The sequence below is a fragment of the Xiphophorus couchianus genome, chromosome 21 (assembly GCF_001444195.1).
Source record: "Xiphophorus couchianus chromosome 21, X_couchianus-1.0, whole genome shotgun sequence".
Lineage (NCBI taxonomy): Eukaryota > Metazoa > Chordata > Actinopteri > Cyprinodontiformes > Poeciliidae > Xiphophorus > Xiphophorus couchianus.
In genome coordinates, this window is record NC_040248.1 from 8199980 (window position 1) to 8223582 (window position 23603).

General features: G+C 39.0%; 1 protein-coding gene across 1 annotated transcript; it reads right to left on the reverse strand.

Annotated features, from left to right (window-relative positions):
* Positions 1-289: 289 nt before the first annotated feature.
* LOC114136584 (structural maintenance of chromosomes flexible hinge domain-containing protein 1-like) lies at positions 290-23223 on the reverse strand. Its single transcript, XM_028004635.1, has 47 exons — positions 22901-23223; positions 21894-21969; positions 21658-21813; positions 21477-21559; positions 20985-21118; positions 20750-20864; positions 16511-16630; positions 16263-16426; positions 16081-16174; positions 15782-15989; positions 15584-15707; positions 14536-14713; positions 14240-14443; positions 14040-14153; positions 13081-13190; positions 12817-12899; positions 12580-12690; positions 12107-12181; positions 11886-12005; positions 11658-11799; positions 11469-11571; positions 11104-11176; positions 10733-10872; positions 10524-10649; positions 10220-10444; positions 9975-10120; positions 8897-8982; positions 8692-8810; positions 7945-8106; positions 7450-7578; positions 7255-7331; positions 6351-6508; positions 6152-6261; positions 6005-6066; positions 5679-5766; positions 4911-5042; positions 4603-4758; positions 4403-4529; positions 3613-3732; positions 3313-3398; positions 3097-3216; positions 2845-3026; positions 2071-2195; positions 1813-1883; positions 1563-1731; positions 992-1147; positions 290-917 (listed from the first exon to the last, which is right to left on the reverse strand). Exons 1-47 carry the CDS (start codon positions 22997-22999, stop codon positions 793-795), a joined length of 5883 nt encoding a protein of 1960 aa, XP_027860436.1. The 5' UTR covers positions 23000-23223; the 3' UTR covers positions 290-792.
* Positions 23224-23603: the final 380 nt, after the last annotated feature.

Consider the following 23603-nt stretch of genomic DNA (forward strand, 5'->3'; position numbering starts at 1 on the left):
CTCCGAGCCGAACAGATGCGCCCCCTTTTCCACTAGGTAAGAATTGTTTAGACTTTATTAGCTGTAAAACATCTGCAATTAGTCTGCTTGTAAAATAAGTCTTGCTCAATTTCACAAGAAAAATTAAATTTAGGCTTAGGAATTCTAATTAATGACCTTCAAGAAGTAGGCATGGCAGAGATTAAGTTAAATATTATCTTTTAAATCAACACATGAAACGTGTCGTGTACAATGTATTGAAATTGTATTTTCAATTATTAAAGAACTAAAAAATATATATTATTTAAAATTTAAAGAGGCACGATTTTGTATTTTCCAGGCACACATTGTCCACAGCGCATTCAACATGTTGACATAAGTTGTTATAAAACTGATACATATACCAAATATGACTTAAAATAATTTTGACTTTGTAATTTACAATTTCTTTGATGAGGAAATAACATATAAAAAACATATAAAAAAGTAGATGTTACATAATATTGCCCCATTAACACACATAAAACAATAACACAAAAGAAAAATTGGCTGCCAATCTTGACATTTCAGAGATAAAAAAGAAACAGAGATGACCTATCAAGGACTTTTAACAGATGGCACAGAAAAATAAATATGTATCAGTGTCTCCTACATCAAAACAAGTCCAAACACTAGTATAAGTAGATACCTCTTTAAGCTGATTCAGTGATCATTTTTGACTTTTTTTAAAGTCACAACATTAAAAAGGAGGGAATTAAGAACTCATCAGTATGATGGAAAAAAATGCTTTTTACTCAAATTCAAAGTTAAACTTTAGTTCATTTCAGAAAACGATCCTGGCTCATCCATGGATCTCTTTCTTTGACGTTTTGAAGCAATGCCAGGTGACTCCTCAGAGTTTCCAGAAGCACGTTTTCCTCCTCTCACTGGCACTGATGCTTTAGAGAAAACAGAAACTTGCTATTTTAAATTAATTCCAAAATAAGATAAATAAAGCAAATGGAAGACATACCAAGTTGTTTGTTAATCTTTTCTAGTTCCTCATCCATCGCATTCAACTGTATTTTTGCCTGGAGCATTTCATCCACCCATTTTGGGCAATGGTGATTAAGATCCTTTTCTGCTTTTTCTATTTCTCCCACTGCTGCACAGTACCGATGAAGCACATCTACCATGAAGAAAAAAATGAATAAATAAGTGTTCTATGCACAAACACATTTGAAGATCTGTATCTTAATATAACCAGTGCAGAATCCTGATTCTCCTCATTGTCTGCCATTTTATTCTAGATTTGCTACTAGAAATCTATCTATTTCCTATCTATGACAGTTTTTGGCCAATTTCAGCTGTGACGTCCTGCTTAACTCCAGATTTTATACAGAGAAGTCTATTGTCGGATTAATAACTGCATTAACACCTGGCAGCTGCTATTCCTAAGTCCTATGGAAGAAACAAGATGAACCTATTGACAAATAGGTTCCTTACTGATTAATTAATGACAATAATAAATATTAAATTTAACCAAACGATATTTCAACAACAGGATGAATAAAAATGCTGTAACATGAGACTGAAAGAGTCACCTATTTGTTTCTTCAGTTCTTCGTAACTGTCTGGTAGAGGAGCTCCAAAGACTTTCAGCTTGTCAATCGATGGCGCTCTATTCTGTGCACCTCCAAATTTGCCCTTGTTACTGACTCTTTCCCCTGTTCGGGTCAATATGGTGGGACACTGTATACGCTTGTCCACAAGCTGCAAAAGACAATGCATTTATCTGCAATACAACCTCCTGCTGGTTAACATGGCAGAATCCTGTCAGCTGAAATCACTCACTGCCTTTCTGTAGTTGGTGGCAGAGAATAAGTCATCCATCACAATCGTGTCACCAAGGAGGTTCTTAAACACTGACAAAGAAAACAAGAGGGAAGCTTTCAGATATGTGACAGTTTACCCAAAACCCTTCTGGAGTGAGAGAGTAATGTGGAAAATACACAAACAACAAACAGAGATACCTGGGCAAAATCTCAAAGTTGAAAAAACTGAAAAAAAACATCAGAGGTCATAAACTTGAATCAGGAAGAAAGTAATCACCTGTTATCAGATTATTGCGATCGCAACTCAGCTGTTTGTCACGATAAATCAGGTGTTTCCTGGCAAAGGTTGGGTTTCCAGAAGGTTTAAAAAGTTCTTGACGCTTTTGTATGTGTGGCAGGGGTCTATAAGACATGGTAGATCATAAAAATGAAATCCAAAAGAAGAAATTATAAATTTGCAATATTGCATAATGGGTCCTCATTGCCAACTTTGCAAAACAAAGGCACAAGAAGATGACTCTTTAACAATTTTAGAAACATTTCTAGATTTGATTTAACCAGTCATTTCAGGTCAGGTCATGATTTTCCCAGAAATCAACTAAAAATTATTTTTGCTGTAACTGATTTGAAGCTCTGTTGTCAATATTATTTTATCAAATATAATTGCAGATCAGAAAACAACTTTGTCCACAATAGGCAGCAGATGCTCGTCACAATATGTATACAGCGTTTTATTAATCAAAACAGCTTCACTGTTGGTTCCACTTATAAAAGTTGTCAACAATGTTGCATGTCAGATTGCAGAGATTGGTATTTTTTCCAGACTTTGTCTCCCCCTTGTGGCAATAGTGCAAAAGCGATGCTAATGTATACCCTGTTTGTCTTCACAGGAATATACATGATTCAGTAAACACACAGGAAAATTAATTATAGTAAAATATTACTAAAACTTTTAAAAAGACTCAAAATGTAACTCTTACAATGAATCAAAAATGTTTATTCCAAGAAATTAAATTTTATTTATTTATTTTTTTGCATAATATTGTTCTACCTGTCTTGCTGTTGCACAAGAATACTGTCGAGGGCCATGACCTGCTGATTGCCCTGTGTGTCTTCATAGAGTTTCTGAGCTGCTGCTGTCGTTGTGGTGATGACACAGTCCATGTCTCCCTGCAGGAGCCAGGAGATGACCCTTGCAACATCTTCATCAGCAACAAAGGCCAGTTCACCAATCTGCAATCAGCAAGACAAAGCCTGTAAAAAGGGACCTCTAAAGGAATACTGCTTTGAAAGTTCTCGTCACCATTCCAAGAACGTCAGGCCTGCTGAAGTTTCTATGAATAGAAAAGATTCTTCTTGGAGTTTTCTCTATTCTTTCCACTTCAGATTTTTTCTGCTCTAGGCATTTTTTACTATCTTCAATCTGAAAAAGTTAAAAAATACATGAATGCCACCTCAAAAATAATAAATGACTGCAACCTAAAGAGAAAAATAAAAGTAAAAGTTCTCCAAAACGTACTGATAATCGGTGTTCTGTTTTTATGCCTCTTTCATTCAGCTCATTTCTGAGAGAAACTTCTTTCCTAGTTGAGACTTCGACATTTTCTAGAGTGAGAAGAGTATCTTAAGCTGTAAACTACACAGAAACTGGAAACAAAAGTGATAAATGGGGCTGGGAGGAATGCTGACAACAATTTAGTTCAGAAAATTAAGAATCAATCCCAAGCCGAGATCTGAAACCACAACCTCCTTCTGGCAAAGCAACAACGCTCAGCATGTAGCCCACATAGTGAAACAGTAAACTACAAATATCACTTACTTTTAAGAAAATCCTTTTTTTTACTAATTGTATCAAAGTTTTTATTGCATTCTTTAATAGCCTCAGTCAGTTCATCCTTCTTCTTCATCAGTTGAATTTTTTTTTGTTGGTTCTCAGCATCTGAAAGATCAACAGAAAGGCCAAATTCTTCAGGACAAAGAATATACACACCAAAAGCAGTTTTTTGTAAAAAACAAAAAAAAAGAGCATTGACATACTTCATTGTACTTCTAGAGCAGTAACGTAGGTTTCATTTTAAATCCAGCTGAGTATTTGTTTTGAATTTCTCATCTCAAGAAACTATAACTGTGATTACCTGATAAAGTTCATAGTGGATACCGTTTCATCACCAACGTGGATCAGGGACATAATTTTGGTGGCTGGATATTATAAACATTTCTGTGACCTTAACAAGTGCTTTTTCAAAAGACACTTGTCAAAACATATATGTGAATGTCAAAGCCCTTCCAATATAAATGATCTTATTTGACTGTTTTAAAAAGAATTAAAAAAGCTTTTGAAATGATTAGTCATAACCTTAAATGTGTTGAACTTTTAATTTGACCAGGTTTAATAAATGTATTTAAAAAATACATTTATTAAACCTATCCAATAATTTTTTCTTGATTGGATAAGTGAACATTATTTGCATCTAGTTTCTTTATACAAATAAGAGCAAGATTTATTATTATTTGCAAGCTAATAATATGCTACATATAACTATTATATAACATTATGAGAAATTGTTAGGAATGTACCAGTTTTAGACAAGCCAGTTTGTACAACGTACCGTTGTAAAAGTGGAAGGGCAGTTCAAAGGGACTCAGAGATGTGGGAGGATTTGTCACTTCTGGCTTGAAGTGGAGAATATATCTGCTTCCATTGTCACCAGGACTGTTCTCCATGATCGCTAAACTCTAAGGATGATATGCAGCTTTTTATAATGACAAAAACCTTATAAAAATGATTTGTCCAGCATGTATTACTCACATTGATGAGGGCACTTCCTTCTTTTAGCTTAATTGAAATGGTGTTAGTTTTTCCATCAAACAGAGGGAGGCTTCTGTTTCTTTCTTCTTCAGGACACTTTATTGAGATGAACACAGTTCCATTCAGGTTCTGCCCGGCTGAATTTCCAAACTGATCCTGGAGAAAAAAATAAAATTAAAAAAGCAAACAAACTCACAGCTGTCAATTTGTCAGTTGCAAATTACAAATACAGCTTTAAAGAGAGTTAGAAATTCAAAGTTGTGAAGTGCAACAAGTAAATCTGAAGCCATAAGAGTACTTGAGCTCACTGTTATCTTCAAAGTCATGTTTTCAACCAAGATTCGATTGGCAATGTCTGTACAGTAGAAAACAACTGGAGTTTGTTGTTGATAGTCAGGTTCTAGTTTGATGGGTTCGTTGGCCACAACTGTTACACTGATCTATGAGACAGAAAACAATCCAGAGGTCAGCCAAGGATTTGAACTGAAGTTTTAAAACATGTAATTGAAAATAAATGTATTAAAGTGAACCTTGAGCGATCAGATCATGCCTTGAATGTATTAAAGGGTTAGTTCAGATTTCTGGTGTTCCTTCATCTGTATTAGATCAATGTCATTTCCTTGTGAAACTTCTAAAACCGAAATTAATTGGGGTTATGGAAGCTAACACCAAGTCGGATGTACATATTGGGCTTTGATTGACTTTTACAATTTAAATCAATTCGAACTGAAAATGGTCATATTAGTGGGACTAGTGATATTAATGATTTCAGCAGAAAGGTGTTTCCTTGAATCAAACATTTCCTGTGTCTCTACCTCATTAACTGATTTGTCAGATCACCCAATTGAGATTCTATAACAAATTTGAGATTTGGAAAGCTAAGAGCAGGCCATCTTTAGCGCTGCTGGATGCTTTAAATTTTCAAAAGGCTTATTATTACAGATAATGTCACAAAACCACAAAAAGCCTGAACTAACCCTTTAAATACACAAACAAACAATAAAAATGATTAAGGCATGTGATGACAAACTATTTACACTTTTTGACTTTAAACTGTTGATTAAGTTCAAACCAACCTGAGAGCTAAGATGATCTTCTTTTTTGTTGGTTTGTAGAGAAAACTCTACAGTGTACTCCCCAACACACGTTGGGATGTCTTCTTCTCTGTAGTAAAACACAAATGCAATTTTCTCACTTTATAGAACAGTTTTGTGATATTTCTTTTACACTTTAGGTTCACTATTTAGCTTACTTGATACTGAAAACTGCCTGTTTTGAAATCATGTCCTAGTTTCAGATTTATTGTAAATACATAAGAGGTATCAACTGTCAAATTTGACAATTAAGAAAGAAAACCAATTAAAACATATGTCAAAAACAAATTATGTGTAAAGTACATCACCTAAATTCATAACAGTCCTTCCTCTCATTTTCAACAGGTGTTTTGTATTTTAGATCAGTGACCTGCATGAGGGCGAAAGAAGAGCAATATTAAATTAATATTAGACACACTGAGAACAGTCTCTTTTGATGATATCTAGTCGTTTACCATTGTAGGACGCATTGATGGTGGTCCCTCCCATAGCAACATGGACAGATCTGCACGTTTAAAAGCTGTCATCGGACTCCCTTTTTCAGAAATCACTGTCACTGAGAAAACTGAAACATATACACAGCTCACCTAAATTTCCTGCACTGTTAAAATAACAAATAAAAAAAGACACTGCCAAGGACTAAGAAATACAAACCTGGAAATTTGCCTCCAGCAAAAAACTTGGCATTTTTGTCAAAGTCCACTGAGAGTCTAACAGGTTTGTTGGGATCAGGGAGGAGATTGAGGTTCACTGATGGACCAGCAATGGATTTACCATTTATGTAACCTTTAAACTCCAGGGCATAATAGCCTCTAGTGGACAAAAAAAAAGTAAAAACAGTTGGACTTGTGATAAACAGTGATTCTATTCAAATTCAAAGGTGTGGGAAAACTTTAATGAAATAATCTGACATATTTAGGAAGAATACATTAAGTTATGACCAGTCTTTATTAAAGACAAGGAGCTCATTATGGACACAGCTTGTAATCAAAGCTGGGTTTGCAAGTGGAAACTGGATTTAATACATCAAATCCAATTGTCTAAGTTTCCATTTAATTCCACCTTCACCTCGAACTATAAAAAACCCATTGAGAGTTTACGACAGGGATTCTGGAAATGACAGCAGCACAGAAACTGTTTTGTGAATAATTTCAAACGTTAACACCTGTAGTAATAGTAAGATCAGGTTTTGTCTGTAAGGAGAGACATACATTTCTAAATCATTCAAAAACTCACTAGGAGGAAGCAAGCATGTACACATTATGACAAGAAACCAGTAGCGACATAAAAGTAGCAGAATCATTTTCTTGACTTAAAAAGGCCAGAATTTCAAATTAAAGTCTAGTTTTTATTTCAGTTTATTCAGCAGTTACTGAATGTTTAGTTTAAATGTTAGAGCTTTATCATTTAGAATACCATATTTGTACTGAGACAAGCTTAATATAACATATCTGCTATTTATACAGTCCAGTAGGATTTGAAAATACTACAAGTTTAGATTTTTCTGCATTTGAAACAAGTTAACAAATGTGGTATAAGATGTGTTTATAAGACTTACATTGATCCTTCTACACAATTAACTTTGATACAGGTCTTCTCTTCTGCGTCCACAGGAGGTAAAACCTCTGTTGTCAACTGATAAAAAGAGATTTTATTACATTGATTAAAAACAGCAGAGCGCTCTATTTATGGATTTTCAGTTTATGTTACTGCAGACAGCTTAATGTCTTTAAGAACATCTTTTCAAACTAACTTTTAGTGTCACAGGAGAAGGTTTTATCTCAACATGCATGTTCTTGTCTGGAGAAGGATTCCCCCACTCATCACACAGCTGGAGAAGGAATGGTGTGGGAATATCATGACCATTCAAAACCTGCAAGGGCTAAGTGACAGAAAAACAACAAAATAGTTATACGTTTGTGATAGCTGCTCATTTTCTGTTTAAAATCTTGTGGTGGAGGCTGTTTATCTAAGCCGTAAACAGGTGAAAGTCTTGGCATACCCTGGACAGACACAAGTTTATTGTAGGACCAACACAAAGAAATGTGATGATGTTCTGCTATAACATAAAATCTAGGTGGTTAGTTAAAGTTGGCTGGAGAGTAAGGAGTTTCACACACCAAAGCACATCTCAATGTTTTCTGCAACAGACAGAAATTCACTACACTCATGTTCAGTCAACATCAAAAGAGAAGATTTTTTTCAAAGAAAACAAAAAACTATTAACCATTTTTTTCTAATTCTTTACCTGCTCCAGTCTGCTGACCAGTTTAATTTGGGAAGGAACTCCTGCTGTCACTTCAAGGACAAGATTTTTCTTATAATCTTTATAGCGGAAGCAAATCACTCTGGGTCCAGGAGACCCTGAGTCAAAACGGACTCCTATCGCCACAATACAACTGCAGCTCTCCTAAAAACAGTGAGGGGCTTTATTAACGTCACATTTACAGAAAATATTAACACATTAATTGAGGACAGTTATTTCAGAAAAAAATTACATACTTTATCTGTTTAAATTCATCATTATAACAGTTGACTGAATAATTGAGAGGAAGTCCTTTATCAAAAATAGTCCTGTTAACACCCAGGACTACTCTATGTGATTTTTATAACCACCTGGCTTGGAATTATGTTTTGATCTGATCTGGTTCTCTTTGTGAACTGCTTCCTTCTATTTTATTGTAGCTAAACCATAAGGACACCCATGCAGCCATACAGAACAAAAAACACATAACTAAGGGACAAATTAAATAAAGAGAGAGAGAGAGCAATCTAAGAAAGATATAACACTAAGAACACTATGCCAAGCATGATAGTGGTAGGGTCATGTTGTGGGGCTCAGTTTGGTTCTCCACCACAAAAATGATCTCAAGCATTTAAAAAATTCATTTTGATTCCGATTGTACCATTAAGGCTGTATGTTTACTTTAATTTTGTAAAACTGTAAAAATTCAAACCCTGGTTTGAATTTTAATTCAAGCATCTGTGTTCTTACTTTCCATTTGAAGTCAATACTTGATTTGTCAAGACCTTTGGCTTCTGCAGAAAAGGATTTCCCACAGGTGGAGGTCAACTTCTTGGTTACATTAAAATACTGGTCCACAAGTTCCAACTCTGTGTGAAAGGAGAAAGAAATAAAGTCACAAAAAGTGAAGATTTTTGTAAATCTAATTTTTTTAAATGATTAGGTTTAAGCTTACTGATGTCTCCAGATAAGGTTTCACCAAGTTTCACAATGCTTTGAGGCAGAGTTGCTTTTAGCTCTGCTGGTTCATCAGGACAGGGTCTATAAAACAAAATAAGTATGTAGATTTGAAAAAAATCAAACATAAATTTAGGGGAAAAGCTGGACTATTTTAAAAGTACAAAGTACTCACATCCAATTGATAAATGCAACAAATAAGAATACTATAAGAATACTCTGCTAATTACACTCTCAGTAATAAGAGAATGCACCAATTGGCAATGGCAGTGTGATTCTGATTTAATAGGAATGCACACATTCCTCAGCAGGTCTTCACAACTTGATCATAAAAAATAAATTTAGGCTCAATAAAACTAAGTTGGAAACACAATCTTTGAGAACGTTAGGATAGGTCCATAGACTATACAAAACATGTTAGTTATATTTTTTGCACAAAGTCATTCTTAAATAATGAAATTTAGTCTGGTCAGTTCTACATATTTTGAGCTCTTTCAGAATGAGGAGTTTTAGGGACTTTTGTCATTTTAAATTAAAATGAGCTGCTGCTGGCCAAGGCCCCAAACTCAAAATTTACATTTGGATGTGAAAATGGCTGCAAACAGATGCACAATTAGCAGGAGAAGAGCCTCCAGCACAACCAACAATATTAAAGAAAATGGTTTCTGGATGGTAAGTCAACAACAAAGCACTTGTTTTTTTCCAGCATCCATTGTAGAGCAGGGTGGTGCTTGGCTGGAGTTGTTATGTGAGGGGCTTTGCTTTCTGATTAAGAGGTTTTTGAAATGGCTCCTTTTCCAGACACCAAAAACCAGGAACTTATTGCCAAAAACAAGCTGGGTGAGGTTTTAAAGCACTGGACCTGTTTGTAGAAGCAGTAGAGACCCAAATGGAGGTACAAAAATGTGCAAAATGTGAATTTTGCATAATATGCCTTCTTTAACATCCCCAAAATACTCTCTAAAATATACATACACTTAGCAGAAACAATATCAACTTACATTCTCCTCAATATGGTTCGTAAAAGCCTGGAAGTTCTTTCAGAAACAACATCACAACCATAGAGTTGAGCTTACACAATTTTGAAGCAGAAAGACACATTCTTCTTTTTCTGGTAGGAGACCTGGTAGAAGTGTTCTTCATCCACATGGGTGGGAATCTGTAGATCTGGTAGCCTGCCATTTATCAGATCTTTCTGATTAAAATCTGTTCCCCATGTGACCTTAAACAGACAGAAAGCATAGATTCAACAATAGGGCACAGAAAGACACAAAAAAGAAGTGGCCTTAAGAATAACAATATAAGCAATCTATTAACACACCTGAATATTGGAGGCAATTTCAGCAGTAATTGGGAACTCTCTTCCAGCCTCATCATACAGCTTATAAAACAACTTTTTCAGCACTGCTCCGGCTCTCCACGTTATCATTTCATTGTTCTTCAACACCAGCTCTTCCTCGCCCTGGGAGAAAAGCTCCATCCGCGAGATCTGCTTGCTGGGCATAACAATCAGCTCTCTAGTCTCTGGTGCAACCTGCTTCTGACTCTAACAGCAAGCAGAGAAAAAAATGAAAATACTCTGAAACTGAGAGTGTACTGCTGGAATATTTTTCTCTTTAACTTACAGGTATTTCAAATCTAGCTTTAAGTTTTTGCGGCTCTCCATTGATAATTTTTTGCTTTACAGGCTTTGTCACAAGCTCAGCTTTTCCTGCGCTGCAGTCTTTCAACACCAAAGGGAACCCAGGAATCTGAAAAGCAAGACAAACAGCAAACATAAATCTAAAGCTGAAGAATTTCTGTAACCTTTATGGTTGTCAGAATATGTCCATACCTGGCACTGAACTTTCAGTCTGGGGATGCAAGTGATGTTCCCAGCCTCATCATGGACTTCAATCTTAAAACTCACCGGGTTTCCATTCTCCACTTCCACTGGGTTTGTTTTTGACTTCACAAAAAGTGAATGGGGATTTCCTAAAATTTTAATATTCAATTGAACCATTGATTCATTCTTTGACAGAAAAGATAAAGCACTGTACAGGGAGTGCAAACAGAAATCTCAGGGAATTATGTGTTTCTGAGAATTACTGTTTCCTTTATTTATGGAGCAAGATCTTTTTATCTAAGGACACAAACAGTGTAGCAAGACTAAAGAAGGTGAAGTAATGCAGGGAGACTATGAATTATTAGCAAAAGCAGTCTTACCAGGATGAAGAGAGATTTTCACAGTCTGCGTATCATGTTTAAGCCCAGGCAATGTCACTTTCAGGTCATAATTCTGAAGAAAATATATAATATTATTACTTTACCAAAAAAATACACAACTGAGACAATTGTTTAAACACATCAGATTATGTGTTCTTGGGATGCACAACATTAGACAAACATGCAATGGCGATAATATTGTAAGTACTGCAGGAATTATGTCAGTTCGAAAAAAGTCACATTTGCAACTTTCCTTGTTTCTCATCTGATATTACATTCCTTTCTTTCTCTGTAACCTTTTGAGCCGTCACCGTGTTGGGGTGTGATAATTTATTGCAGTGAGGTCCACCCAACAAGGTAATTACCTTGACTGAGGCAGAGTTTGGGACTTTTCCCTTGACTTTGACACCTCGGATGGTTAACAAGACCGCACTGTAAGTCGTCGTCTCATAACTCAGTTCCAGACCGCTAAAGGATGAAGTGATGACAAAGTGACAGAATAAAAAAATAAATACTGAATGTACTAATAAACAAAATACTGATTAATGACCCACCTGCTTTGAAGAGTAGGTTTGTAATTGGGAGGTATTGTTGGGTGGTCATAACAGTCTTTCATGTGCAGAGGAATGTCAAATGGCACTCCCACACGTAAAGAGGAACTAAACTCCTTAATAGAAAAGCTCTCTGCAATTCCCTCTAAAGGGACAAAAATGACTTAGATGTAAATCTGAAGGAAACCAAAAGTTAGTCTCTTATAAATTAGCAGTACAAATTAATTTTACCTTTGACTCTAAACTCTTGCTTGTATCTTGGAAGCTCTCTGCCACCGTAGACCGTGGTAATGTTGTCATTTAACACAGCATTTAGAGTCAGTGTGTACTTCCCCAAACTGCGCAAGTTTCCTGCAGAGCACAGGAGTCATTAGTAATCTTTGAGTAAAAAAGATTTATAAAAATTGGTGTCTTGTGTTATCAATAATATAAAACTGAAAAACCAAACAAACCAATTGTTGTGAAAAAATGTCCTTTCTTAGTGATATAGGGGGCAGTAAGAGAAAGAACCTTGTCTTCTGTAGCACCTGTGCATAAAAACAAACAATGGTTTATTCTCTGAATAAGATACAGAGAAAAAGCTTAACATAACCACACTTCTCACAATTTTTGTTCCCACAAAACTTTTCTCCATCCCTCTCTCCCTTTCCTCTCAACCTCTCCTTCTCTTACTCCCTCACTCCTGTGGCTTATAGTTGTTCAAATTACTTGGGTTCCCACTTTCATAGAGAGAAGTATAAAACCGAACTTACAAACTGAAGATATTCCAGCTGAGCTAAGGGAAAGTTAAAGGCTCAGCACTGTCATTGCTTTTTGTTTTTAAAACTCTACAGCATAGAAAACTTTGCTTTAATAAGGAACTGATTTAGCATCAAATGTAGTGAAATGGAATATTATTTTCTACTATAAATTCACATAGTCCTACCATTAAACACCACCTTGAGTGAAATATTCAGCTGTATCACGTGGGTCCCTGTCTGAATCCTTGATGAGATGGAATCTCCATCACTGTTTAGAATTTCAACTTTAATAGGTCCTGAGAAGAAGTTTCACAAATGAAGATGAATATACATGACTTTTTAGGAAATATTAAAAATTATGTTTTCTGTTTAATATGTTACGGGGAAAAAAAAACATGCATGCGGATACCACAACATTTTACCTATCGGCGTGCCAGCAGGCAGGACAGCATTTTCAAGCAAGTCATTGCCCTCTGGCCATTCAACCTTTAGGCAATCTGGGAGCCTGGAAAAAAGAAATTATTTTTTAAGGAAGAATTTTGTGAACTTGAGAAGGCTGCACCCTATTAAGACAAGAAAAAGTATAAAGAAAAAAGATAAATACATTTTTGTTTCAATAAAATAAATTCCATACAAAAAAAAAATCCACTTTGGAAAAGTAACATTTGCTCTAGTTTTTGCCTTACTTCTTCCTTTCATTCTCAATGTGTTTTTTGATGCTTTCATCTGTGGCAGTCCTGTCGATCTTAGCAATGGGTATGACCTTGGTGATCTCTTCATAAAGTCCTTCAGGTTCCTACAAAATTAGATTTTTAAAACGTTAACATTTTGAAAATAAGTTCAAGCAAGTCACAAAACCGATTTGCAAAACTCTGAATTATTTCTCTTTGTGCTGAGGTTCATGTTGAGGACGATTCCATATACACATAAATTAAATTAAAAATAATTTTACTAGTCAGACCAAATTTATCTGCAGAATGTACTCCAAACCCCTGAATTTAGATCCTTTCAGAAAAATACTTTGAATCAACTGACTTAGTTAAACCAGCTGTGGAAGGAGGAATGGAAAATATTTTGGCAAACTATTAGGATATGAAGGATGCCACAAAATATAAGGTGAAAAGACAATTCTCTCTCACACGCTCACTCGCATTATGTTATTATTATGTTACTTCTTCTGCTCTCTTTGGTTTTTCTCTCAATAGAAGTTACATTTCAGTACTTGTGGACTACTGCTTCTTTGTTTTTATCTGCTCTGTTTTCCCCTGGTCATAACAAATGGCCACTCATACTGAACAAGATCATGTTGGAGGTTTTTCTTGTTGATGGGAAGTATGCCATCTGCTGTCAGGAGGATGGATTGCAATAAAGTAAATGAATGCCCCCTCTATCAGCATGGTTTTCTTAGAAAGGAAAGTTTCAGTAAAATGAATTTGACTGCATTTTATCTGTCTGACTGACTGGATTGATAAAAAATATGTTTCTTTACATTATGTTATCTGTTTGTCTTGCAATGTGCTCAGCGTGACATTTGTTTATTTAAACCTCATAAATAAACATATTGAATCGAAATATCTATCCATGATGGGTGCATCTGTGTACTTCAGTCAGTAAGTCTCATAAAAAGAGTTGATTATTTCCTTACACGTTTGATTTCCACTTCTCCGCCTGTGGCAAACACATCTCCTTTATGCTCTCCATACAGAAAGAATTTTAACACGGTACCATAAATATTTTGTGGTGCCTTCTGAAACTTTACCTGCATGGAAAAAAAATGCTACAATGAAGAACATAAATTAATCTATTCTTTACATTATTATTCTATGACATTTAGGAAGCACTTACAATGTCCCCTGCATTATATCTTCTGCCATGTTGCTCGATAGAGGAGAAAACTGCCCAGGGATGTTGCTTTTTCTTGGTCTCCACTTCTGGTCGTGTCACAGTTTCTTTGTAGTCAATAAACTTCACCTGTTTGTCGAGCGTCTCGTGACAGTTTCGAAGCCACTGTGTAAACTCTTTCTGAATGTCCCCTCTTCTTGGGGATTTCTGTGAAACATTCAGAAACAATTGTTCACTTGAATGAATGGTAAAAATATGTTTCTGCTATGAAATAGTATGACAATAATGCAGATGGTTGCCTGAATAGGACATGTAGGGGTGAAATGTGTGTCCGGTTTCTCCAGCTGCTTCTCCAGTTCCATGAATTTCAGCTTGGTTGCACTGACGCGAAATTTGCCATCAGTGAAAAGCACCCCAGAAAAGCGGCTATAGCACTCTGCTGGTAATCTTGAGCCTTTCTTTTGGCACCAGCCAAATCTGGAACACAAAAATAAAATAAAAACACAAGAATAAAAAAAAAAACAGAATAATAACTTGATACATTTATCCCCAAATATGGAGGGCTAGAAGTGACAAAAATAAATGAATAAATAAATCACTAGATTATTAAATAAATGTACCATGAAATAAATAAATACTGAATAAAAAGTGTAAACAATCTGTTAAGTAAACTATTAATTCATTAAATATGTCATTAAAAAATGCATATATTCTTGCAGTGTTACCATGGAATAATTTTACCTATCAAGCTCAATTAACATTTTCATTCTTGATCATTGGGATTCTTCTTCAGTGTCTAGATAATATGTTCTCTAATGTGGGTTGATTTATATCTCAAATAGATATATATCTCAGTGAGAAATATTTTAAATGTAATGGCATTGTATTGCGATAACATGTATTTGCTATAGACTGATAGACATAAATTTTACATTTTTACTAATTATTTATATTAAAGGATTATTTAATACAACCGAGAAAACTGCAAATTCATTTTCTGCAAAACTTTAACCTGTAACATTTGCAAACCCTAAACTTTCCTGAATCCGAATTAGATTATGGTCATTTAATTATGCTAAGTCCTTATTGTTGTGTCCATTTATGATTTGTTCCTAATTTTTTAAAGATCATGTTTAGTTTTTATGAATGATTTCATAATTTTTTTTATTCCGAACCAAAGTAAAGTGATCCATTTTGTTCTGCTGAAGCTGTTGTCATGACGTTAATCAAATATCAAAATCCTCTTAGCCACTAGTCAATAAACTGCTGTATATACCCCAGTGTGGAAATTATTTAGAAACATAGTCTGAAAAATGAAAATCATTCCCATAACAAATAAAAACTCACCCAGGAATGGTGGTGTAAGGGATGAGCCGTCCATTCCAGAAACACTCAAAAATGTCCCTCCTTCCTCTTGCCTGACCTGTGTCTCCAGACTCCCTTTCATTATTATCATCATCCTCACCAGGCGCTAAAACAAAAAACAATATCCTCTTGAGATGTGTTTTCCTCAAGTGAATTATCGACCACGTTACATGTGGATACCTTGATTGACATATGGACCTTCAGGGTAGGTCTCCCTGTCATAGAGGAACGGATGATATCGAAGGACACCCTCCACAATACCGTTGTCTGGACTGGTGGCCCTGAACTCAAATGTGTCTTTGGCTGCATTTATGAATAGAGTCTGCATGTCGTCTTTCACTTGTCTGAGATTAATCTTTTGTGGGTTTTTGGAAGCACACAAAGTCACCTGATGAATTTAAAGAAACTGGAACATTAAAATATTTTAAAGACATACAGAAGTTGTCAAACCAGGTAAGAATTACTGTGATCAAACTTACAAGAATGTCAATTCTTGGGAGGTTGTCTGATTTTTGAGATATGTCTGTTTTGCAGTTTCCATTGACCCCATGAATGTAGTAATGATAAATGTGACTGAAACCCATAAAAAAAGAAAGATTATGATCATGGCCCACACATTAGACTTGTACAGACTTTATATCAGGTGGGTGAGTAAACTCACGCTAGCTCTCTGGTCCACTCCTTAAAGTTATTTTTCAGGTAATCGATGTGATCCTGAAAGATTCCTGTGATCACAACCACAGTGAAGCTCTTTTTCCCAGTTTCTTCAGCGATGATGGTATGAAGAAATTGCTCATCATCAGTTATGTGTGAGAAGTCACCAGGCTGCCACAGAAGGAGAAGTTGTCCTGCTCACCTCAACATTTCCAGAGTAAATTTTTTTTAATTTGAAAAAGTAAAAGCCCTCACCATCCTGTGTAGAATTTTGCTTCTGTAAACGTCCTCTTTGTTCTGCTCCTTTTTCTGGAATTCGTCCTTTGATAGAACCAGCTCATGAACATCTGGAGAGCCTGTAGGTCTGCTGATCATCTGTTAATTGTAAAACATGTATACTTCTTTTCTTAGCCATGTGTTTTTTTCTGAATCAGAAAACTGAACTTTTCACTCCAATTCATTTTATATAAAAATCTACAACAAAATAATTGTTACTTCCACATCTGTAATTCTTTTAATGAAAATTTAATATAACAATCTTTCTAGTTTGTAATTTATTTGGAAAGTGTATTTCCTCACATGCATTTGTATGTTTCAATATATATATATAATTCAATATCCCAGCGCTGCGTGTCCCGAGGCCGAAACATCGTCAGTGACCCCTCACACCCCCACCATGGACTGTTCTCCCTGCTGCCCTCTGGAAAGAGGTTCCGCAGCATCCGGTGCAGGTCCACCAGGTTCCGAAACAGCTTTTTCCCACTTGCCATCAGACTGCTGAACTCTTAACTGGACTGCACTTAAAATCTGGTCTCCACTTTATACCTTGCACATGTACAGAGCTAAGTAACTTCCTTTTTACTGTCAGTCCTGCACTTTATATTCTAGATTTATATTTATATTCATATTTTATACTGTATTTTATTTTATTCTGGAGTAACCTCACAACATTGAAAGCTCAAAACATTGTCCTGAGCCATATGCAACGAAATTTTGTTCTGTATACACCCTGTGCATGCAAAATGACAATAAAGTCAGTCTAAGTCTAAGTCTAAAAATGGAAGTAATTTCTCTAACTCCTCACCTGAAATGACTTTAAAATGCTAATGGACTTACTCTGACTCCTCCATGGGCTGCCACCTTATCGTGGTGGAGGGGTTTGAGTGCCCCAATGATCCTAGGAGCTATGCTGTCTGGGGCTTCATGCCCCTGGTAGGGTCACCCAAGGCAGACAGGTCCTAGGTGAGGGACCAGACAAAGTGCAGCCTGAAGACCCCAATGATGAGTAAAAACATTGGACTTGGTGTTCCCTCGCCCGGACGTGGGTCACCGGGGCCCCACTCTGGAGCCAGGCCTGGAGGGGGGGCACGATGGCGAGCGTCTGGTGGCCGGGCTTTTACCCATGGAGCCCGGCCGGGCTCAGCCCGAAGAGGAAACATGGGCCCCCCCTCCCATGGGCCCACCACCCGTGGGAGGGGCCATAGGGGTCGGGTGCACTGTGTGATGGGTGGCGGCCAAGGGAGGGGACCCTGGCGGTCCGATCCTCGGTTGCAGAAACTGGCTCTTGGGACGTGGAATGTCACCTCTCTGGTGGGGAAGGAGCCGGAGCTAGTGCGTGAGGTCGAGAGGTTCCGGCTAGAAATAGTCAGTCTCACCTCGACGCATGGCTCTGGTTCTGGAACCAGTCTCCTTGAGAGGGGCTGGACATACTTCCACTCTGGAGTTGCCCAGGGAGAGAGACGTCGGGCAGGAGTGGGCATACTTGTTGCTCCCCATCTCGGCGCCTGTACGTTGGGGTTCACCCCGGTGAACGAGAGGGTAGCATCCCTCCGCCTACGGGTGGGGGGACGGGTTCTGACTGTCGTTTGTGCTTACGGGCCGAACGACAGTTCAGATTACCCACCCTTTTTGGAGTCCTTAGAGGGGGTACTGGAGAGTGCTCCTCCTGGGGACTCCCTTGTTCTGCTGGGGGACTTCAACGCTCACGTGGGCAACGACAGTGAGACCTGGAGGGGCGTGGTTGGGAGGAACGGCCCGCCCGACCTGAACTCGAGCGGTGTTCTGTTGCTGGACTTCTGTGCTCGCCATGGATTGTCCATAACGAACACCATGTTCAAGCATAAGGGTGTCCATATGTGCACTTGGCACCAGGACACCCTAGGCCGCAGTTCGATGATCGACTTTGTCATCGTTTCATCGGATCTGCGGCCGTATGTCTTGGACACTCGGGTGAAGAGAGGTGCGGAGCTGTCCACTGACCACTACCTGGTGGTGAGTTGGCTCCGGTGGTGGGGGCGAAAGCCGGTCAGACCTGGCAGGCCCAAACGTGTTGTGAGGGTCTGCTGGGAACGTCTGGCGGAATCCCCTGTGAGACGGAGCTTTAACTCCCATCTCCGGCAAAACTTCGAACACGTCCCGGGGGAGGTGGGGGACATGGAGTCTGAGTGGACCGTGTTCCGTGCCTCCATTGTCGAGGCGGCCAATCGGAGCTGTGGCCGCAAGGTTGTCGGTGCCTGTCGCGGCGGCAACCCTCGAACCCGTTGGTGGACACCTTCGGTGAGGGATGCCGTCAGGCTGAAGAAGGAGTCCTATCGGGCCTTTTTGGCCTGTGGGACTCCGGAAGCAGCTGATGGGTACCGGCGGGCGAAGCAGCATGCGGCTCGGGCGGTTGCTGAGGCAAAAACTCGGGCGTGGGAGGAGTTTGGAGAGGCCATGGAGAAAGACTTCCGCACGGCTTCGAGGCGATTCTGGTCCGCCATCCGGCGTCTCAGGGGGGGGAAGCGGTGCAGCACAAACACTGTTTATAGTGGGGATGGTGTGCTGCTGACCTCTACTCGGGACGTTGTGGGTCGGTGGGCAGAGTACTTCGAAGACCTCCTCAATCCCACCAACATGCCTTCCACTGAGGAAGCGGAGCCTGGGGACTCTGGGTTGGGCTCTCCAATCTCTGGGGGCGAGGTTGCCGAGGTGGTTAAAAAGCTCCGCGGTGGCAAGGCCCCGGGGGTGGATGAGATCCGCCCGGAGTTCCTTAAGGCTCTGGATGTTGTAGGGTTGTGTTGGTTGACGCGACTCTGCAATATCGCATGGACATCGGGGGCAGTTCCCCTGGATTGGCAGACTGGGGTGGTGGTCCCCCTGTTCAAAAAGGGGGACCGGAGGGTGTGCTCCAATTATAGAGGGGTCACACTCTTAAGCCTCCCTGGCAAGGTCTATTCAGGGGTCCTGGAGAGGAGGGTCCGTCGGATAGTCGAACCTCGGATTCAGGAAGAGCAGTGTGGTTTTCGTCCTGGTCGTGGAACACTGGACCAGCTCTACACCCTCGGCAGGGTCCTGGAGGGTGCATGGGAGTTCGCCCAACCAGTCTACATGTGTTTTGTGGACTTGGAGAAGGCGTTCGACCGTGTCCCTCGGGGAGCCCTGTGGGGGGTTCTCCGGGAGTATGGGGTACCGGGCCCTTTGATACGGGCTGTCAGGTCCCTGTATGACCGGTGTCAGAGTCTGGTCCGCATTGCCGGCAGTAAGTCGGGCTCGTTTCCGGTGGGAGTTGGACTCCGCCAGGGCTGCCCTTTGTCACCGATTCTGTTCATCACTTTTATGGACAGAATTTCTAGGCGCAGCCAAGGTGTTGAGGGGATCCGATTTGGTGGCCTTAGGATCTCATCTCTGCTTTTCGCAGACGATGTGGTCCTTTTGGCTTCATCGGATCGTGATCTGCAGCTCTCGCTGGAGCGGTTCGCAGCCGAGTGTGAAGCGGCCGGGATGGGGATCAGTGCCTCCAAATCCGAGGCCATGGTCCTGAGCCGGAAAAGGGTAGAGTGCCTTCTCCGGGTCAGGGGGGGTGTCCTGCCCCAAGTGGAGGAGTTTAAGTATCTCGGGATCTTGTTCACGAATGGGGGAAGAAGGGAGCGGGAGATCGACAGGCGGATTGGCGCAGCGTCTGCTGTCAAGCGGGCGCTGTACCGGTCCGTCGTGGTGAAGAGAGAGCTGAGCCAAAAAACGAAGCTCTCGATTTACCGGTCGATCTACGTTCCCACCCTCATCTATGGTCATGAGCTTTGGGTCATGACCGAAAGAACGAGATCGCGGATACAAGCGGCCGAAATGGGTTTTCTCCGTAGGGTGGCTGGGCTCTCCCTTAGAGATAGGGTGAGAAGCTCAGTCATCCGGGAGGGACTCAGAGTAGAGCCGCTGCTCCTTCACATCGAGAGGAGCCAGTTGAGGTGGCTTGGGCATCTGGTCAGGATGCCTCCTGGACGCCTCCCTGGTGAGGTGTTCCAGGCACGTCCCACCGGGAGGAGGCCCCGGGGAAGACCCAGGACACGCTGGAGAGACTATGTCTCTCGGCTGGCCTGGGAACGCCTCGGGATTCCCCCGGAAGAGCTGGAAGAAGTGGCCGGGGAGAGGGAAGTCTGGGCCTCCCTTCTGAAGCTGCTACCCCCGCGACCCGACCTCGGATAAGCGGAGGAAGATGGATGGATGGATGGATGGACTTACTCTGACAGCATTCCCCATGTGGAAAACCGCTCGTTTTCCTCCAACTCCGAAAAAGGAAATGTCACTGTTGAGACTGCGAGGTACAGGATCAGGATGAACATATCCCTCTCCTTCACTAAATTCCACCATAAATGAGATGAAATAAAACATGAGTAATATATCAGGGTTCTTAAACAGATTAATGAAAAGCTTATTTTTTAAGAAGGTTTTTCAAAACAAAAACAAAAAATAAAACCTTTTAAATGTGCCGTTTTCCCTTGTGAACTTAGAGAGTCTGTAAATGGCCCAGTTATTGAGCTGCTTGAAGGTCATCCCACACCCATTATCCAAGACAATGACAGCAGGTTTCCCAAATGTTTTGTTGAAAATCTGTCCAGAAAGGAAAGAAAAAAACCCTAAAAGTTATGCAGAATTATTAAAACAGAATTCAGGGGTTTCTACTTTGGTTAATACACAATGTATTGTGCCTAGTAAGTTTTCATTCATACAAAACATGTACACACTTTGTCTCAATATAACCACACACTATTGGGTGTCATGTTGGGATTTTAGATGAGGTTACAAAGTAATTCTTAATTGTGCGGTGGAAGGAAAATTGATTCATAATATTCCAGATTTTTGCGAATAAATGCTTAAAATCATGACGCTGCTTTAATCTAGCACCCTAAAAACATATATCAAAAACTTTGAAGATAGTAAAATTCTAAAAGTAAAAAGCAGAACCAACCAGCCTTATCTCTATACTCTTGACTTCAGTGTTTTTTGCTGTGGCTGAAAGAGCATTGTCCACCAGCTCAGCAAGAGCGCAGGCTGAAAAAAAAAAGACACAGCCACTAAATGGTTAAGGTTATAAGCTGAATTTTCTGTTCCCAAATTATGAGCACCTCTTTGACTACATTAATACCCACGCAGTGATTTCTGGCCCTCAATAAAGTACTCATTTGTCCCACTTTCAATCAGTGTGTTGTAGTGAGGAACAAAACTGATCTCTTCCTCGATTGAAGCTGGCAGGACTTGGTCCATTTTTCGCAGCAGATAGAGGGTTGTGCCATCTTTCAGTTTTTCTGAAATGAGTGAAAGAATAATATTCCATGTTCTAATTAGTGTCTTCCTCCATTTCATAAACTTGAACAGGTTTACTTACCAAATTTATCAGCATCCACTATTATTCTGTCAGTTGTGGTCAACACAAATGAATCATTTGAAGGGACAGAAAATTCCTGTTGGGACAAAAAAAAAAAAGATATAAGATCCAGTTAAAGAATTTTGGAGAACAGACACTGATGTGGGATGAAAACTCCTGGCCATTTATTTGGGTTGAGGTCAGTGGTGCTCACTCAGGGAACAGGAACATGATAGAAAGTCCTGCTTTTATTATTTAAATGCATGGAGAATACTTTGTGTAATTCATGCAATTTTTATATTAACTTAAGAGTTATATGTGGAGAATATAAATACACAGCAAATTTTAAGTTTTCAGTTTTATAAAGAATGGAGAGGTCTGTAATTTTCATTGTAGGTACACCTCGACAGTGAGATAATTAGGATTTTAAAATGCTAATTCATTATTCTAAGAATCATAAATAATGAATTTATGGACTTTTTTCTGTTCCTTTTCTCACTGTTGATGTGCATTTATCATAAAATGCTACCCTAAGTGTATACTTACAATATTTCAGTACTGACATTTAGCATTAAAACAAATATCAGTTTTTTCAAGTTGACAACAGTACTTATAAAATATAAGTTTAAAAGTGTTAGAGCTTTTTTTAAACCCATATTCTAAAAAGGTGAAAAAGGTGAAAACACAGTGTGACACTTAAACTTTATATGTCTTTACTGTGAGTTTGTGTCTAAAAGCGCCACAGTTCAAGCTTGTCATGACCTGAATTACTAGAATGGCGCCAAGGCAAGTATCTGCATGCATCAACGATTTCGCTTAAAAAAAACCCAAAACGTAAAAATACTGAGTTCAGATCTTAAAACAATGAATTAAAAGCTCCTTTAACTGTTAAATAGTAATTTCACACCAAAATGATTCTAGTGTAAGTAGAAGTGCCAAGTCAGTCTTACAATTCCCCTCAAGAGATTTTCAATTGCATTCATATTTTAGCAAATGGCTCCTCCCAAAATAATTATTACTATTATTACCTTTTGAACAACTTGAAAAAAGCCTTTGAAGTCCAAACCGCTGGTTTTCAAAGTTTTCTTGATGATCTTTTCAGAGCGGCAGTCGTTCACTTGGATCATCTTGTCTTCCTTACTGCATTGAGACTGCAAGAACGGTAAAACTGTGTGATGTTTAGAGATTGGCCTTAATGCAAAGTTGAAGAAAACATAAAAACTTATTTATTCTCTACTCTGTTCCAAAGCATATTATTGATCAAATCCCGGTGGAGATTAAACTATTTTCTATCTGGCTTCGAGCATGTAGTATCTCCATTAAGAAATGCCCATTTCCTGATTCAGAGATTGTTGTTAATAAAGTTCTGCTGTTAGAATCCACCCACTAAACATAGAAACACCTACTGTAATTGAGAGACACCCACCTGGGATGTGCAGAGAGCTCTTCTTTCTGCTGTCTGTAGGTTTCAAGTCTTTTTCTGTGCTTCGTAATAACATGGAGCTTTAGCTGACTGCAATGACTTTGGCTCATACAAGATAGAGGAAGGAGATCACAGCTGGTTAGATATCAGTGGGAAGCATGTTTAGTACAAGGAAATGACAAACTTGAAAACAAGAAAAATTCTTACTTGTCTGACAAAATTGATCACTTCCCATTTTGCATTTTACTTGGTTGCAAGCTTTTTCCTTTTGCTAATAATACAGCAATGGCCCAAATCTATTGTTTTTC

Coding starts and splice junctions, on each gene's coding strand:
- LOC114136584 (XM_028004635.1), bottom strand. CDS start 22,999: ATGATCCAAGTGAACGACTGCCGCTCTGAAAAGATCATCAAGAAAACT. Junction 12,691..12,816: donor GCCTGCTGGCACGCCGATAG/GTAAAATGTTGT, acceptor ACTTCTTCTCAG/GACCTATTAAAGTTGAAATT. Junction 11,800..11,885: donor GCAAGAGTTTAGAGTCAAAG/GTAAAATTAATT, acceptor TTGTCCCTTTAG/AGGGAATTGCAGAGAGCTTT.